General features: G+C 32.9%; 1 protein-coding gene across 3 annotated transcripts in view; it reads right to left on the minus strand.

Moving 5' to 3' along the window:
* LOC118195278 (sodium-coupled monocarboxylate transporter 2-like) overlaps nt 1–19,400 on the minus strand; it is a 53,156-nt gene that overhangs the window by 2,162 nt on the left and 31,594 nt on the right. For all 3 annotated transcript variants that reach the window (XM_035366561.2, XM_035366559.2, XM_035366560.2), the window contains 7 exons: nt 13,543–13,672; nt 13,354–13,442; nt 10,875–10,990; nt 10,606–10,676; nt 8,891–8,977; nt 7,639–7,820; nt 457–557 (listed from right to left, as the gene is read on the minus strand). In XM_035366561.2, the coding sequence (XP_035222452.1) occupies nt 457–557; nt 7,639–7,820; nt 8,891–8,977; nt 10,606–10,676; nt 10,875–10,990; nt 13,354–13,442; nt 13,543–13,672 (776 nt within the window). The remainder of the gene's footprint in view (nt 1–456; nt 558–7,638; nt 7,821–8,890; nt 8,978–10,605; nt 10,677–10,874; nt 10,991–13,353; nt 13,443–13,542; nt 13,673–19,400) is intronic.

Here is a 19,400-nt window from a genome sequence, read left to right on the forward strand (position 1 = left end):
CATTTTTACGTTACTACTTCTACATACTTTATTCATAAGTATTCATTCTTTAATATATCATAAGAGGTAATTTTGCTGTGGACTATTAACTTGCATATGTGCTAAGAAAAGTGCTTTGAAATCAACAGGAAATCGAAAAAGTAGTAAACCACCAACAAAAGAGCGATAATTACTGAGGATTTTTTAAATCGATATATCTTATCATACTGTTGCAAAGCGATGCTCTTAATTAAAATTATTTTCCAATTAAAAAAGAATTATTATCGCAATATTATATTATAATAAGTCAAGAAATTATAATTTAAATATCTTTATTCAAAAAAATAATATTTTAAATTTTTAAATAAAGTTCTTAGTCTTTTCATCATGAGCTCTTTAGGAATAAAAGATGAGCTTTAAGTTGACCTTTGATGAGACATGTACATCAATTAACACATAAATTTTATGAAAGCTTACCAATAACTAAAGAAACTATTAGTCCTACGACTATAACTACAATGCATCCTATTCCACTATACCAAAGGTAGGAGAGTCTATATATAGGAAAAACGTCGTCGCTAGAAAAAGATAAAAAGTAGTATTAATTCCAAAATATGCATCCACAAACAGTTCTTAACTTAGTAAATCATAATGAATATAAGCCATAAATACTTACTTTTTTGTGTGTAAGATAAAAATATGTAAATCAGCTTTATACTTTAATTTAGCAACAGCCTCTTCATTCCTCATTTTTAATTTGGATAGTGCCTCTCTATTCTAAAAATAGTTATAACTTTTCTGAACTGCGTCATTTATAGATTAGTTTTTAGTTTATGTCACATGGCTTGCATAACTCTGATGACGTAGCTAATTCGGAAACTGAATTCAAAATTTCAACGGCTGAAACCTTGTTCTTAATAAGACACCTAAACCCAAACCTTCTGTTGATGAACCTTCATACTCGATAACTGCCCACTTTTAACTTCGCCTTACTTCCTGTTAAGAAGCTATTTCGCTCTGTTCTCTTCTTATCGCAACAGTATCAAAAATATAAATAAATGTTCTTGAATAGGCACAATTAGAGTGCCAAGCAAATTGTGGCTGCTAATGTCAGTTGAAATAAAGCTGGGTATTTAATCTTACTCTGCTGTCGATTTTCCTCTTCAATATGGATCTACGTTCTACGTCATCAACTTTGCTATGTCTTTATCATCATATATATATATATATATATATATATATATACAATAAAACCTTCAGTTTTAGATCTAAAATTGTGTTACTAACGACTTATTAAAAAGAAAGTTCCAGAATTCACATCTGAACCGTTAATTAGGAAACTAACTACTTAAGGTTCTTAACTAAATTATTCCTATTTATAGGTAATCGAAATTTTGCTGTTTGTTAAAAAACTTGAATAACAGGCAAATAACTTTATTATACGAAATTTAACCATGTGATGAATTTTACAAAAATCAGGAGTCCATATAGCCAGGTAAAATTAATAACGCAGTTATTTTGTTTAGGCAATCCCAAATAATATTATGTTATAATGTTAAACTTAATTTGGTTTAGTCTAAATATTAGAATAAATTCTTAGACTGTAAAATAAATTATCACCCTTTCCTTACTCTTCAATAACAGAACACTAAACAATTACAACAACTTAAAACAACTAAAGGATTTGTTGAATTTCAGTTTCAAATTATAGAACTAAACATTAATAAAATTAACTTACGCCTCTCGTGGGCTGGACTAATAGTGATTCAAAGTTTAAAGCCCAACAACCTAGCAGCTTGGCTCTGTTATTATATAACTGCAAACTAAATTTCAATCAAAGCTATCCGACAACCTGCAGCAACGACATTAAGACATACTATATTAGCAGAGGAGTTTTATCACTGCAGGCTAAAATTTTCTGGCCCTTCTCTTAAACTTAGGTTTATGCTCTTGTTTAAATTTCATTTCAGTTATGCATTCTGGTGGAACAAACGAAATAATAAAAATTGAGGAAAGTGTCAATGTAAGAAAAAGCATGTCTGAATATGTAACAAATAACATAAACCTTACATTCAGGCTCCGAAAGCATGTTATTAGAGTTATTTACTACATTAACTAAAAATACGTGATTAGCAGGTATTTAGAAGGTACCACCTCAAATCAAATAAATCATAAAAACCTATTTCTGTTATTTAATAGGATTTCGCTCGCTATTTTTTTAATCGTGCATGAATATATTCAAAAAAGGAACTGCACACTTTAAGATTCACGAACTTTGTTCAACACGGTTGAATATCATCATTTTCTGTAACAGCAAATCCCAGTTAACCGAAACCTGGCAAAATCGCAAAAATGTTAGGAAAAAGCAATAAATCATTGAGTTCGAAAGTCAGTAGTATTCAGTTTTCTTAAATCAACTTTTTATAACTGCTTTATTCTTTAAAAGCCGATACATATTTTTTAATGAAAGCAGGTCATTTTGTTATATGTTACTTAAAAAACAATGAACTATGAGATTTCATTGTAAGAGATGACTTTCCTGTGTGGTGCTGATAAAAAGGCAGCGAGATATACCTGCTCACATTGCGAGAAAAACTTCAAGAGAACGCTTATTATTTTAAATTGGGTATTTAAACATATTACAATAAATAACTTTGCTTCAAAAAGTTATTCATATAGTTTTTGATGAATTCTAACGTTAGGAATGGAGACAAATAAATAAGCAGAGATTCATCTAAATTAACATATATTGAAATACAAAAATGGCACAAGTACAGTAAATTCTACATGGTAAAGTAAAACAGTGACAACAACTAAATAAAACGTTGCCAAGAGAAAAATATAAAAAAAGTGTTGCCACACATGTTGTAAAATACAAATGGGAAATATAATCACAAATAAAAGTTATTTGCAGCACTCCACCTTGATTAAATTTCCCTCAGTCCTACACAGAAACTTTGATTGAACAAGGCTTTCTTTTGCACACTCTTTGTGAACATGTCTGCTGCATTTGAACTGGAAGGCACATACGTACAGTTTAACAACTTCTCTTCAACCTTTTCTCTCAAGAAAAAATGCCTGAGTTCAATATGTTTGTTACGCTGTGAAGTGACATGGTTTTTGGCTAAAGAAATGGCACCCTGATTATCAACAAATATGCTTTGTGGAAAGTTTAAAAAATGTTCTCCCACAATTTCTTTAAAAAAAATTTGGAACCACAGTACTTCCTTGGCTGCGTGGCACATTGAGAGGTACTCAGCTTCAACTGTTGGCAATGCAGTCGTCTGTTGTTTCTTACTGCTCCATGAGACAGCTCCACCTGCTAGTAGCACCACATAGCCACTAAATGATCGTCTGGTCAATCTTATCACCAGCCCAATCAGAATCACAAAACACTTCCAAATTCTTTCCTGTCTTTTGGAAAGTCAGCTTTAATTCCTTGGTCTGTTTTAGGTAACGAAGGATATGTTGTACACCAGCCCAATGTTCCTTGCTTGGGGAATTATTGAATTGGCTCATGTAAGTAGTAGCAAAAGCTAAATCTAACCTTGTTCCTCCTGCTAGGTACAAGAGCCCTCCAACAGCCTGCCTATATTTTAATGCTCCTTCAGCATTCAACATCTTATCCTTAGTGGCTGTTGTATATTTCATACCTGGATCTAATGGTGTTGATGCTCCTTTAGCATCTTGCATATTGGTTGTTTCCAAGAGTTCACTAGCATAGACACTTTGGTCAAGAGTCACACAGCTATCTTCCCTTCTGCTTATCCTAATTGAAAGAAGGTGATGTATTTCTCCCAAGTCCTTGATTTTAAATGTAGCTGCAATATTATCCTTAAATTCCTGAATGATGAATTCTTTGCTGGACATTACAAGAAGATCATCCACATACACACCTACAATTAACTCCTTTTCTTTATTGAAGTAAACACAAAGATCTGCTCTGGATCTTGTTAGGCTCGTTGATTTCAGAAATTTATCGAGGCACATATTCTATTCTCTCCCAGACTGATGAAGTCCATAAAGGCTTCTCTTTAGCAAGCAAACTTTTCTGTGTGTTTTCTCATGCAGACTCACGGGTGGCTGTTCCATGAAAATTGTCTCACTCAGTCTTCCATTTAAATAGGCTGCTATAATATCAAGTTGATGAACCTGCCAGTCTTGCTCAACTGAGAATGCTAATAAAGTTCTAATTGATTTTGTTTTTATTACAGGAGAAAACGTCTCTTTGTAGTCAATTCCTTCGACTTGGGTGTAGCCACGAGCAACTAAACGAGCTTTATATCTTTCCACTTGTCCATCTTTGTTAAGTTTTCTCTTGAAGACCCACTTACATTTCACAACTTTCCTTCCCTCTGGCCTAGGCACTATGTCCCAAGTTCCATTTAGTTTTAAATTTTCCAACTCTTCTTCCATGGCTAACTTCCATTTTTCTGCATCGGGACTAGTTAATGCCTCTTCTAAAGTTTCAGGATCATTCTGGAAAGCTTTCTTGGGTGTTGAGCCTTCATATTTCTGTTTCTCGGATTGTCAGCTGCACTGCATTCCACTTGTAATTCCATTTATTTCTGGAGGATTTTCTTCATAAAACTCTGAATTTTCCATGATATAATCCTTTGTCCACTTAGGCGCTGAAATTTGTCTTCTGGGTCGAGTCTTCTTTTCTATTATATCTTCCACCTCCTTCTTTCCCTGTTGAGGGCCTTCGTCTATTACTTTATTTTCAATTTCATCATCTTGAGATGAATTTCTTTCAGAAACTTGTTGTGGGTGCAATGTTATAATGTTTGCAGTCATGGAAGGTTTCTCTTCAAATATGACATCTCGGGAACAGATTACTGTACTGGTTTCTTTGATGTAAATGCGGTACCTTTCATCTCCATCATACCCAAGGAGATAGCCTTTAGTTGCCCTTTTGTCCATCTTTCTCCTCTTCTGAACTGGGATATGAGTACAGCAAGTCGATCCAATGATGCGCATGCGTTTTATTCTGGGTTTCTTTCCCATCCATAATTCATAAGGGCTTGAATTAGGAACTGAAGACTTGCCTGTTCTATTCAATATATAAATTGAAGTACTGACGAACTCTGCCCATAGGAAAGCTGGAAAGCCCACTTCCTCATTCGAGTATTTGAAAGTTCTGGCCATTTCTAGGACTGTTCTGTTCTCTCGTTCAGCACTGCCATTTTGTTCTGGTGTATATGGAACTGTGAGCCTCTGGGAGATTCCATGCTTGTTCAAGATCTTGCGAACGGCTTGGTTGTCAAATTCTCCACCGTTGTCACTGAGCATTTCTTTAACCGTATGCCCTAAGTTCTTAGCGTGATCTATGAAATTTTCAAGCACATCTTTTACTTCTGATTTGTGCTTTAAGAAAAAACAGTATCGAAATTTGGTGTAGGCATCTTTGAAAATTGCAAAGTAACGGTATTTCCTAAATGACTGATCAAATGGCCCACAAATATCTGTCGAGAACAGTTCTCCAGCTTTTGTAACCGCTTTCCTGGTTCCAAACTTTAAACGGTGGGATTTTTCCGTATACACAAGCTTCACATAATCTCATATCAGACTTAATCTTAATATTCAACTCTTTCTCTACAATGGCCTTTACATGCTTTTTATCTTGGTGACCCCATCGTTCATGATAAAGTTGGAGAGTTGATTCATTATTCTCAGTCATGTTGATGTCAATGTGAGTTTCAGGAACTAAGGTCTTCATCACGGCTTTGAATAGACCACCACCAGCATTTCTTGTTCCATGCAGAACTATTTCACCATCTATTTTTAAAAAGCAGTCCTTAAATGTTGATTCAAACACACTGTTTTGATTTCTATCTTGAGATGCTAACACAGAAAATAGATTTTTGCTTATTTCTGGAACATACCAGACATTTTCAAGATTTTTGATTTGATTCATCCCATTTACAATGGTCATTACCTTGATGGTGCCTTTTCCAATTGCTGGTAATGACTTTCCATTTGCCACAGTGATGCTATGAGGAAGCTTAAATCTTTTGAAGTCTATAAAGTAGTGCCTGTTATTGACGACATGCTTCGAGGCCGCATTATCAATAAACCAATAATCAGAATTCGTTTCTGCAGAAAATATTGTATCATCTACAGCTAGAAGTGTCATATTTGCAGCAACACTGTTTTTACTTCCCTTGTTTGGCCCTATATGTGGACTGGGTTTCGGCGGTTTTCCATCAGCTATCCATTTCTTGCATGTTCTGACCCAATGTCCTCTCTGGTGGCAATAATTACACTTGCCATTGTTTTTCTTGTTAATAGATGATGTCCGCTTAAATTCCGGATTTGCTATCAATGCTTCCTGATCTAAAGTTTCTAAAAAATTTGGATCTTCAGAAAAGGAGAATGTCATTCAGGCATCTATTAACAAATACCTTAGCTATGCAACAGACAAAGCGTTGCAAGCCTTTGCCCTAGTATTACCTTTTTAACATACATACGTTCTTAACCTCCATATCATCATTCAAACAAAGTATGGCGATCTCGGAGACTAATTACAGATCGCAACGGAAAATAGTTCCAAGTATCGGGAAGGAAACCACAAGTATGCCTTTGCATTGGTAGTTACGATGTCTGGCTTCTTCACAAAATGCCTCCGTCGAGCGCAAAGCTTATTTGCGCTGCAGCACCTATAGCGTCTTATTTCCTATATTTACTAATAGATGGCGCCACGAGACAGCAGCTGAAAGAGCTAACTCCAGATCTGCCACAAAAGTAAAGGGAAATACCAACTACAATGCCAAATAATCAAAAGATATTATACCTTAAGCAAAGAATGCCTTAAGGCTTTAAGGCAGTATCACTTTCTCAGGGAAATGACTTTCTCAAAAATGAGATTAAATAAAACTACTTCAATTACTTTCATGAAGGATATTAATTTAAATTAACAGTAATTAATGCTATTTTTTTTCACATAGTCTAACTATTTTCACTCCTTAAATAACTACTAATCTTATTCTTTTCTTCATTGAAGATATTTAATCTAACAAAAATATCTATTTCTGTTCTATTATATATTATTCTATTATATTAAAATTATTTTAAGACAGCGTTTCTCAATTTGTGGTCCTCTTAGGTTTCCAAAACAGGAAAAAGAAATCAACTTAGCTGCGTATAACAATCGTATGTCACTTTATATTTTCCAAGACTGATATTTTATGAAATTTATTATGGGTTACACTATCTACGCACTTCACAAAAAAGTGCTTGCGAACCAGTGCATCAAACCTGCGAAACTGAAACAGCAGTCGGAGATGAACCACGCAAGTGTAAATGTAAACATGTCGAATTTTTCAACAACGGTTTGAAAAATTAAATGAAGCAATCAAAGATGCTTCTAATATAAGTTCAGCCACGGAAAAGGCCTTAGAAGTTTTCTAATATTTCAAGTCTTCACATAGTGAAGAGCGAAACACCCCATTCTATAATGTGAAACCTTAATACTTTCAGACGTAAAGGGTATAGTTAAAACAATGTTTAGTGAAAAATTATCTAAGAACATTCATTTAATACCACTCTCAAGCGATATTGTTACATGCCGAATCAATCCATGGCTAATAACGTGGGATTAAGAGGTTGCAGGAAAGAAGGAAGTATATATAGTTTTACCAAAACTTTACTGATTTTTACCTGGGAGATATAGTAGAAGCTGTAGTATTCATATTTAGAAATGATTGTGTGACATTGAAGTAAAGCTCTTGACAAGCTTCTACGGATAGTGGAGCAGTTTGGTGAGGCCTTTTAAACATGATAGATCCGACGCAAATCCACATGCATACTCCGAGGCCACTGAAGAGTCCGGCTAAAGCAGCCTGTTCACAAAAAAAAAAAAAAAAAAAAAAAAAAAAAAGAAAAGAAAAAAGAAAAAGAAAAAAGAAATAAAAAATAGTTTAAAAGCATGTTAAGTTAAGTATCAACAATTTTTATATGATTACAAAAAATATAAGCGTATACGCTCTTGAACATCAGTTCTTCATAATGATCAAATAAATACATTTTGCATCGGTTTTAAAATACGTACTCAGTTGTAAATAACAGATGAAGTGTTACAAATAAGAAAATTAGGGGAAAAGTGAAAATGTACTTCCTAATATAAACACCCCACCAACTCAGACAACAGTTATCGACATATTAATGTATGCAGAAAGTAAAAGTAAAATGGTTTCTTTCTTATTTCTGAAGAAGAAAATTTACAAAACTACAGATACTCACCAGTGGCCGAGCGGTAAAGTCGCTGAACACTGGTAGTTCGGCCCAAGGCTCGAATCCCGCGAACGGGCCGGCTGCATGGGCGTTTTCGTAATTTTCCCCATGTGTAACGTGTATACGAGCCGGTTTCCCTTAGAAAGTCCTCCACGAAGGCATCCCTCCCCTTAGGCAGATAGCCCTCGAGGCTTTGCCATAATCACATACACACAAAACTAAAGAAAAGTCATTTTTCATATAAAGCAAGATTTTTCTAAAAATAAATCTGAAGCACATTATCTGTATAATAACTTCTAATTCCTGAGATTAAGACTACATAAATCAATCATTTCTTTTGTGTTATTTTCTTGTCTCTTTTTATAGAAAGTACTTCTTTTTTCAAAAATATTCCACATTTATTAGCTTTTTAGTTAATAATTATTTCATTGTCAGTTATTCTTCATTATTCATTAGCTAACTGAAATTTTTTTTAAAAAATTAATAATTAATCAGGAACATTTTATAGAACTTGGATTCATTCTCTAAATATGATAGAACTTAATAAAAATAGGAAAAATCATTTAAGAACTGTTTCTGATTTAATTATACTATGCGTTTATTAACCTCTTAAAAGTTAGATAACTAAATTTATACATTTCGTAGATAAACATAAACAGTGAATTGAAAAAATACTCACAAATGAAGACGGCCATGGAAAAAACATTCCAAGAGTATATATTCCCAATATAGGGCCACCGAGTGCACCGCTGATACTTAAGGCAGCCTGAAGAAGAATGAATTCTATAAATTATTTAGCGCATAAAAAAAGTAAGAGAACCAGAATAATATTAAATGTCACTGAAGAAAATTAGAATAAATATCTACAACAGATATAAAATTTTTCTTATTCAATTATTCCATCACAGAAGCCTTTACTTACATCTCATAATATGATGTTGTACGTATGTTATATACTTATAACTCCATTTTTACCTTTTGAAATCCTTCCGTGAAAACAAAAGATATTTTATGATATCTTTACTGTAAGATCATGTTCTGGCCTTTTTCAAAATATAATAATAATAATAAAAAAAAGGCACAAATAATAGGTGTATGATTAACACAAGAATTTAACGATACCAGAAGTCAAACTCGGATTAGAGCAAATTTAGGAGGAAGACATGCCAGTCGTAAAACCATTTTTCCCTCGACTATCATTCGACTAATTAGTGCATAATTAGATGCCTTACAACTGATAATATAGCAAATCATTATGGGACTGCAATAGCCTTCGCTAGATTGTCAGACGACCTCTCGTCCCTTCTGTTACTTAAAATCCAGTAACACAAAGACAACAGTTATCATAAAATCAACTGAAATATTTCTTTGTACTTTGGCCTAAAGTTACAAAATTAAAGAGTCAGCACAAACTTAATATCCACGTATTTCAGACTAGTAATGCAGCACTATTTATTTAAAAAAAAACATATATAAAATTAAAGTCTGGAAACGCGGTATGCATGCCAGTGTCTCTTCTCGTATAACAGCTACAAAGTCAAAAAGCCAATATCTGCCAGCAGTCAGAACAACACTACGGCAAAAAGAATGTGAGAGTTGCAATGCTCCTGAATGGAGTTGCTAATACTCTCTGCCTTTTAAGTTAGATTCTTTCGCATTATTTAAACCAGTTTAATTCGTATTTTCTGGCTGCACTGGCAGAAAATTTTAATGTGAAGGAAAGATTTAATGTAAAAAATAAAGTGTTATTTTGCATGTATTGACAAAAATATTCTGGATTTTGTGTATGTACCTGTTTTTTGTGCTCTCTGTTTATGCATTTTACGCATTGTGCTTTGCGTATTGTTGCCTATGTATTTTTATGTCTTTTTATGCGTACGTCTTATTATGCAAGTATTTTTAGTTTAACTACCTACTATCTGTGACACCACAGCTTGCCTCTTCAATCTGTAATACAATCCTACTAATGCCCTTGTAAGGCCATGTACTTCCCTTTGACAACCTCAATAATCTCCTGGTGCAGCCTCGTGTGGCTCCAGGAAGCTTTTGCCGTAGTTAGAGGAGGGCGTGGAACACATGCCTGTTTACCTCTGTTACACACCAGGCGTTCTGCTCCTCCGTAACCTACCTACCTACCTTTAAATTATTTGTTACCTTCGCTTTTAAAGAAGTGTAAGCCTGATCCTCATTTCCATTAGATTCACTTTTTATCTGATTCTTTCTATTGTTTTGCATGGAATAATTTCAATTTAGGATAGAGCACATACGGTTTGCTGCGGTTTGATATTGAGAATGACGTCAATGTGCAGTTTATAAGTAAAATATATTTAATGCAATGCCCTGTTTTATTTCATCTAAAAAAACTGTGAATGAAAACAAATGTATAATACTTACTTGCAGAACTGTTCCTGTCATATTTTCCACAATAACCACAAGAATAATAGAAATGATACCGTACAGTAAAGCTAAAAAAGAAGGAAATTTGGTATAGAAAGGTACAACAGTTTCAAAAACCGCTTTTGAGAAGTCAACTTTCTTTAATACTCTATTTAAATAAATAGCTTTGTGTTGCCATGCATTTGCTCTAAAAGCACAATTAAGACTAAAATTGCGTTTTGTTGTAATTTGAAATATTAGATACATAAATGAGCTAAACTATTTACCAAGTAATTTTGCAGTTCTTGTTGCCCACAGTTCTGTCATATTAGGCGCAATATAACTCCTTACTAAATCCTCCAATGTGTTTGCAGAGAGGGAGTTTAAAGATGAAGACAAAGTGCTGTAATTATTAAAAATTTTAATGCATTTTAATTATCAATTTTAATTTCAGTTCCTCCAATAAATAATTTTTCACTTTTTTCACAAATTTTGCATGCTAGTATACATTTTAACAGTATTAAGTTCGGCTCTACTAACAAATCGTTTTTGACTACATTTGCACATTTAATATAAAGAAAATTAAAGGTATTATTCAGTAACCAGATTTCATCGATTTATTTAAGTAAAAGAATTAGTATAATAATTGTATATAAAGTAAAAATGTGAAATATTACAGCGAAAGAAATTTAAATACTGGTCATTCATCAAAAGAGGCTTAGTGTTAACTCTTAATGGAAAAGTTTTCTTAAAGAATAAAGTAATGTTTACTCTTTAAGAAAATGAATTATAAGGGCTGAAATTAAAATCAATGATTAAAATCAAAAACTTTGAAAAATATATATGCTAAGTCTTTTTCCTTTACTAAAGCATAAATTACTGTATTCTGTTCTTTTCTTTTTTGTTGTTGCTTAAGTTTATCTCAGTGTAAGCTTTTACATGTCCATTTAATGGTGGAAATTTGTTTGAAATTTCCTCTTTGATTTAAATTTTGCTGTTTTAACTATTAACACTAAATTTACTTTTTAAATAGATTGTGAAATGCAATGTTATAGAAATTAAGATATATATATATTATATTAAATATGTACTGATGTTTCAGCTCAATTCAATATAAAAAGTTAGAAACAGGCTTAAAAAAGTATAAGATATTCCCAGAAGAAACGATTACTGGCATGCGTAATAATTTAGAATACATGCTAAGCAGTCCGTCCTTATATGTGCATAAACTCCATTTTTTGAGTCACAAACCATACGAGTATAAGTATACCAACAGCTTATAAATTGTCTTGCTCATGCATTTTATTAGATAATTGTTTGTGCTCTTAAACAATTATGCTTTCATAATTTTAATTTTCCCTTTCTTTATCAAAGATATTGTTAGCATACAACATGCATCATTTTCAAATAATGCAGTTTTTTCTGTAATATGTATAGAAATAAACTTAACTATGTAAAAGAGAACTTAAGTTTATTTAATGCAAGATTTTAAATTAAAATCCGTCTCACGTATTTTTTCTATATAACAGTTGAAAGCTTCTTTATCTCAGCACAATATTTTTTTTATTTTACTTATATTATTTTGATTACGAATATAATCAAAATGATATAAATGAGGGTAAAAATATCCTTAAACTCTAAAACTGACAGAGCCATCCATTCAAAAACTGAGAACAAACATAAACCAAAAATAAACCTCTCTATTTTCTCTGTATTCCGTATTTGTTCAAAAAGCTGTGCTTAGGATGTGAATCTCTGTTTTTACGTCCTTAGAAATTTTAACAAATCGCATTATAGTTACACTGAATTTCTATATAACCCGCATGAGGAATATCAAGTCAAAAAGGTATATTTAAAAACGTATGAAAGTTTAGTGTCATAAATACAAATTTAATATTTAAAACGTTTCCACATACAGTTAAAATGAGTGTTTCCTTCTATATATCATTATCGAAAATTTTGTTATCTACCCTAGAAGTACTTTTCATGTTCTATCATAATTCAATTAACTATACTTAACATCAAGATTATGCAATTAGTTATTCTTCAATACGCACAAAACCAAAATAAAAGTTCCATAAAAAATGTCATATTTTATATTATATATCAAACTTCAGAAGTTTAAATTATCTAAACTTTTAATTTGGAGTTGTGCTTGCAGTTTTAGCCAACATACTAAAATTCTAATCTTGCAAATCAACGCACGTTTATGCATGCATATCTGATGAATCTTAATGTCGTCTTATACACTTTAATGTACTTAGCATTAAAAATTAATTAGGAAACATGCAAATGCGCAAAAGATCATACTATGGCTATAAGAACGGAGAAAAAATTGGTTATGAAAACATTTATAAGCCTGTTTAATCTAAACGAGAGCATATATTGTGTGTAACAAATTCTGTTTCAGGGGGTTAAAATAAACTACGGCATTTATCATGGTAAAAGTGCTCCCAAGACCTAGCTGTCTTGGGAAAGATGGCTACGTGGAGTTTTTTCGAGCAAGATTTATTCTTATTTAAATCCCACATTGGCAAAACAATAAAAGCTCACTTCCGAAACCAATGCTCGAGCACTTCGTGGCCTCATTTACACCGCCTCTGCTGTTTACGGACAGAGATGCTTTAAGTTAATAAATGTAATATCTTTAAAATGATCTAAGCTACATTATTTCTAATTCTTAATAGAATCTAACATGTAAATAAAATTTCCTTTTGAAACTAATCGAAATTAAAACAAATTTATCAGAATGAAAATTTTATTTACCTTAATGCTCCACTGAATATCCCGGAAACAAATAATCCTGGCAGCCCAGGAAGAAATCCAAGATTATCCATTACGAACAACGGAAAAATCTAGAAGTGTGGTAAGAAAAGAATATGTAAGGATAAAAAATATGAAGTCAAATAATAAAAAAGCGCACATTGCAAATTTGAAAATCTGAAAACTACATACCTGATTTGGTGAACTGACTTGTTTGGTTTTTATTGGATCACACGTTGAATAGTTAGCGTAAATAATTAAACCAACTAGAATAGTCATAGTAACAGTAATGATATTACCCGGAAGATTCAGCCAAATGACACTAAAGAAAATGTTTTACATTAGTTTTTGCCCCAGTTGGCACAATACTAAAATAAATTTACAATTAATGTGCTTTATTGAGTTACATTCGCAATGACTAGCTGTGAACTTATATAATTTCGGTTTAAAAGATGACAGCAGTTTTATGAAGTCATAGACCTTATGAGAATTATCGTCTGGGTGTGTTAGTTAACTAAAATAAATACAAAAATAACACCAGTGTAAATTTAAAGTATTATAAATTTTTCTATGTTAGTGAAGTTATAGTCATGTTAATTGTAACAAATTAAAGTGAAACTTATAAAGCTTCTCTTCCTTAGCTACATGTTAAACCAAAGGGAAATAAAATTATCAAACTTCCATTAAAAGAAATGATAATCTTTATTAAAATCGATCAAATAAGATTTAAGAGTATCAAAACTGGATTTGAGAGAAACAACTGAAACGAAATGTTTTTGATTTTCACTGATATTTTCATTTGAAAACATAATAAAAAGAAAAACAGCGCACTGCAATGTGTTTTCTCATCGCTTTTCTTCAGTTAAAACATCTAAGCGTCATACCTAATTTAAACACCATGTCCAACTTAAAATGAGGTAACCTTTTAAAATACTACCAAGAAAATATTGCAAAAGTAATACCAGGAAGCTAGAAGAACAAAAGTAAAATGCGGAGAATCTGCTTGTGAATTATTTGAACTCTGCAGCGTCCTCTTTTGCGATTTCACAACCGGGTAAACGACCGGCAAAAATTCAACATTGTGTATGCAATGCATGCCAATGTAATTTAAAAGTTGCGTTTTTTTTTTTTTTTTTTTTTTTTTTTTTTTTTTTTTTTTTTAAAGCTATGTTTTATGTGAAATTACTTACTAAAACCGCTTCTATATTGCAAGTGATGTCACAAAAGTATGTCTGTTTAAATTCCTGCTATTTTCTCCCTTTTCTAGCATAAAAAACCATACATGTCAGAACGGAAAAATATATTATTACTGGAGTAAACTTTTACATATTGAGGATGGAAAATATGTTAGTAATTTTTACAAACTAAATTCAGCATTTCATCAATAAACTCATTAATGTTTACCACTCAGTTCGATTTAGCCATTAATGTTTATTAATAAAGTCATTAATAAGTATTAATAATCTACAAACTACAGGCATTAATATTACAGGCAAATTTTAAAACATAAAAACTGAATTAAATATCGAATTAATAAATTAAAAAACTGTCATGACTGTTGCGTCTCATCAATCGGTAGGTATTTAAAATATTATCTTCAAATCTTTCCAACATAGGTTAAACGTTATTTTTGTCATTCCATCTATTTATTAAAATGGAAAATGCGCGTGCTCCTGTATTTTAATTTTCCGGCATAGCTTTCTCTTCAAACTTGTCTCGCTCAGCATAGCACGTGAAAATGAAACAATTTAAAAACAATTCTACTTAAAAAATAAACAGAAAACTAAATACAAAAACCTTAACACTGTCCCCTACCCAAGGACTGCACGTCCCGGGCGTACAATCTCGAGCGAAACCACCAAAAAAGTGTTGCGTGCGTACGGGTTCCTAATGGATTTAATGCATAAGTCGATAAAAAGTGAATAAAATTTATTCTTATCTCATGAAATAAAACAAAATGCTGAGATTTCCTCAGAGATATTCGTACAAAGTTTCAAACAGAATTTGTTAAGGGAAAAGTGTTTTGAAGCTTCAAACAAAGTTGATTAACTAGGCAATGTCTAGTCCCTTGTTGTCTTGAAGAATTTCCAATCTTTATTCTCACACATATAAAATTATCTCCTTAGATGTTTATCCAATCATAATGAAATCCGATACTTTTCTGTGATTCAGTCATAATGAAATATGATAAATTGCTATTTACATTGATTCTTAAATTTAAGATGCAGGCACTTTAGACGGGGAAGCAAAGCGAGGAGATATTAGTAAGGTGGGAGCTAGCATAAGTGACGTAATTAACTGTCAGGCGTTTTTATACCAGAGTAGTTGCGATTCTAGAAATAGGCTATGATTGGTTAGTTATTAGTTTGCGTTACCCTTTTCAAGCAGCGTTACGAAACGTCGAAAGATCTCGAATTTGGGCGAACAGATGAATTTAGGAAGACAGCACTAAATTTAGAATGTTAATTTTGAGGTCGCCAATTATTTTTTTAAAGAAGCTATTGTATTTTGTTATAGCTTACTTATCCCCCTTCAAAAGAAAGGTAGGGAGAGCACCAAATTGAGAATATTAATTTTGAGGTCGCCAATAATTTTTTAAAGCAGCTATTGTATTTTGTTATATCTTACATATCTTCCCCTTCAAAAGAAAGGTCGGGAGAGTACCAAATTTAGAATGTTAATTTTGAGGTCGCCAATTTTTTTTGAAGCAGCTAGTTGTATTTTGTTATATCTGACATATATATATGAGAAATGCATAGAAAGTCATGATATATTTTTTATTAATGAAAACGTTTATTGCCAGAATAGTATTATTTCACCAGAAGGTGGCGTTCTATTAAAGATGACCCAGGAGGCATAAAGCAAATTGTACATTACTAGGACAACCGCTTGAAATTAGTCTATGAGAGTCAAAGTAAACGTAGACTGTAACCCCGCTCACCATGAAATGATGTCACTTTGCTTGGAGGCGAAGCCTACGTAAGCTAAGATTCGCATTCAGAATTAAATATAGCTTCGAAAAGATAATAAAGAAGAATAAAAAAGAATACTGCATATGGATGCGGTTGATACACACCGCATATTGTAAGAACACTATCTCGGTAACCACTCAAACATTAGCAGAATGTAAACAAACTTCCAGCCATGTGATACCTTCATTGTAGGCAATGTTAACGGTAATGCTTATTTTCACTTCCACTGGTTAATTGAGAGTGGTTGTCTTAACAATACACAGTTTGCTTATATGCGTCCCAAGAATTGGAATCCAGTACAGTATTGTATGGTTATTCTCAAGATACACCCTTACAGCAAATCCAGCAAGGGCAGGAAATGAAACCAGCAGATTTCCAGTGACATCATAAACGAGCAAACTGGGCTTTTTAACAGATGAAAAATAATACGGACTGGCTTCCAAGCGTTGTCTGGACTGAGAAGGCACACGTTTCCCTTAACAGAAGTATAAATGCATACAACTCCCCCATCAGGGAGAAAGAACTCATACTCGATTATAAAAATACCTTTGCGTGAGTCAAAAGCATAGTGTGGGTTCACTGTGTCATTTACTACAAGTCCCGTTTACTTTAAGGAGATTCAAAGAGGTATATTTCGAACTGTTTCTTTCACAAGCGAGAGTTATGCAGCACGTTTTAAAGGCAAAAGCATTCCCTCTTTGCAAGAAAAACAACTGCTTCATAATTACTATTCGGGTAGAATGCAGCATATCCGCATAAGTCCTGCTTAGCACCAGCAGCGATCTATATTTGACGACGTTCGAGTGCTTTTTGCCACTCAAACGGCCACCAATAACTACAGACTCGTGACCTTGTGACTTTTTGTTATGGAGCGGGTACTTGAACTCACATGTGTACCGAGATGGGCCGACTTTATTGCCCATATTGAAGGAAGTTATTCGTCATCATGTGACAAGAATGACAGATGAACCATCTTCGGTGCTATGCAGAGTGTCGGGCGACATCTGGTTACTATCTAATAAATTTATTCTTATCTCAAGAAATAAAACAAAATGCTGAGATTTCCTCAGAGATATTCGTACAAAGTTTCAAACAGAATTTGTTAATTGAAAAGTGTTTTGAAGCTTCAAACAAAGTTGATTAACTAGACAATGTCTAGTCCCTTGTTGTCTTGAAGAATTTCCAATCTTTATTCTCACACATATAAAATTATCTCCTTAGATGTTTATCCAATCATAATGAAATCGGATACTTTTCTGTGATTCAGTCATAATGAAATATGATAAATTGCTATTTACATTGATTCTTAAATTTAAGATGCAGGCACTTTAGACGGGGAAGCAAAGCGAGGAGATATTAGCAAGGTGGGAGCTAGCATAAGTGACATAATTAACTGTCAGGCGTTTTTATACCAGAGTAGTTGCGATTCTATAAATAAGCTATGATTGGTTAGTTATTAGTTTTGGTTATCCTTTTCTAGCAGCGTTACGAAACGTCGAAAGATCTCGAATTGGGGCGAACAGATGAATTTAGGGAGACAGCACTAAATTTAGAATGTTAATTTTGAGGTCGCCAATTATTTTTTTAAAGCAGCTATTGTATTTTGTTATATCTTACATGTCTCCCCTTCAAAAGAAAGGTAGGAAGAGCACCAAATTGAGAATGTTAATTTTGAGGTCGCCAATAATTGTTTAAAGCAGCTATTGTATTTTGTTATATCTTACATATCTCCCCCTTGAAAAGAGAGGTCGGGAATATTTATAAATAAGGGCCCTCACACTGAAAACTTTAATTCTACCTACATTGAGAATTGTGCTTCGCCACTGTATGAACTTCTGACACAACATAAGTACCATCTACTGATGGAAACTGTAACTATTCTGACAATAAAATCTGAAATTAATAATTCATTTTAGTTTTTTAATCGTCATGTATATGTATATTTAATAACTGAAACAATCTCAAACAAATCCATCAACGTGTTAAAACCTGCAACAAATTTAACGGGAATAACACCAGTATATACATATATATAATCTTTGCAGAACAACTAGAACATGATACGTCAAAGTAAAAAAAAAGCACACACACAAAAAAAAATTCAATCCTTGTTGTTGTTGCTTTTCCTTGATCCAGTTTTTGACGAAGATAGATGAGATCCAAAAGACAAAGACTGTAAGAAATCCTGTAAGAAAGATCCAAAGACTGTAAGAAATCCAAAGTACAAGGAGGGGATTGGAATAAATATCCTCCCCCTTTTTTTTTAGAGAAGCCCAAGCAGCTTAACATGTGCTCGGCAGACGCCTGATATTCTCGGCACTTAGTGCGTGTGGCAAAGATTTTCAAACTCTCTTTGAAGGAGAGGCTCATAATGTGACCGCTGGCAATACGTGAGAGCGCAGTTCGGGAGCACCTATCACACTCAAGGGTTAGAGTCAACCAGGCTTGCTGCCCAGGTATCAGAGATGGGTGGGGGGCAACAACCACTCCACCATGATTTGTGATGTTTTCAGAGAAAATAATTTCAGATAGGTAAAGGCGGAAGAGGAGGGAGTTAAAAATGAATCCTCAATCCAAAAATAGCAGATTAGAATAAGCAAAGGAATTCAAAAAATAAAATGATGTGTTAATATCTCATAACATGTCTTCAGGTGTAAAATAAGCAAGAAAATTTGGTAGAGTAAACAAAAAATAGAATGTAATATAGGATATGTAGTAGAAAGTTGTGCAAATAAAAATAGAAGTACAGGTTAAACAAATATATATCGTTTTAGTTTTGGATAATTTTGTTTATTTTATTTTATTATACTTTTATACATGGGATGATTATGTATTATTTGCTTTTTGTAGGCATGTATTATATAGAAAGAACAAGAGAAAATCTGCTGTTTAAAAAACCAGCAGATTTTACTTACTAGCAAAACTATTACTTTTCAGCAATACAAAACGTGTCATGCATCACCTGCTAGGGAAAAATTTACAGTCTACTACGCCAGATATTTTGCATGTGCATCTACTGTAAGATAATATAAATAAAAATGATAGCAAGTTGAGTGCCACCAATGTTCTGAAGACGTA

Source organism: Stegodyphus dumicola, chromosome X1, assembly GCF_044657685.1.
Source record: "Stegodyphus dumicola isolate Sdum_Otavi_A_Nest chromosome X1, ASM4465768v1".
Taxonomy (NCBI): domain Eukaryota; kingdom Metazoa; phylum Arthropoda; class Arachnida; order Araneae; family Eresidae; genus Stegodyphus; species Stegodyphus dumicola.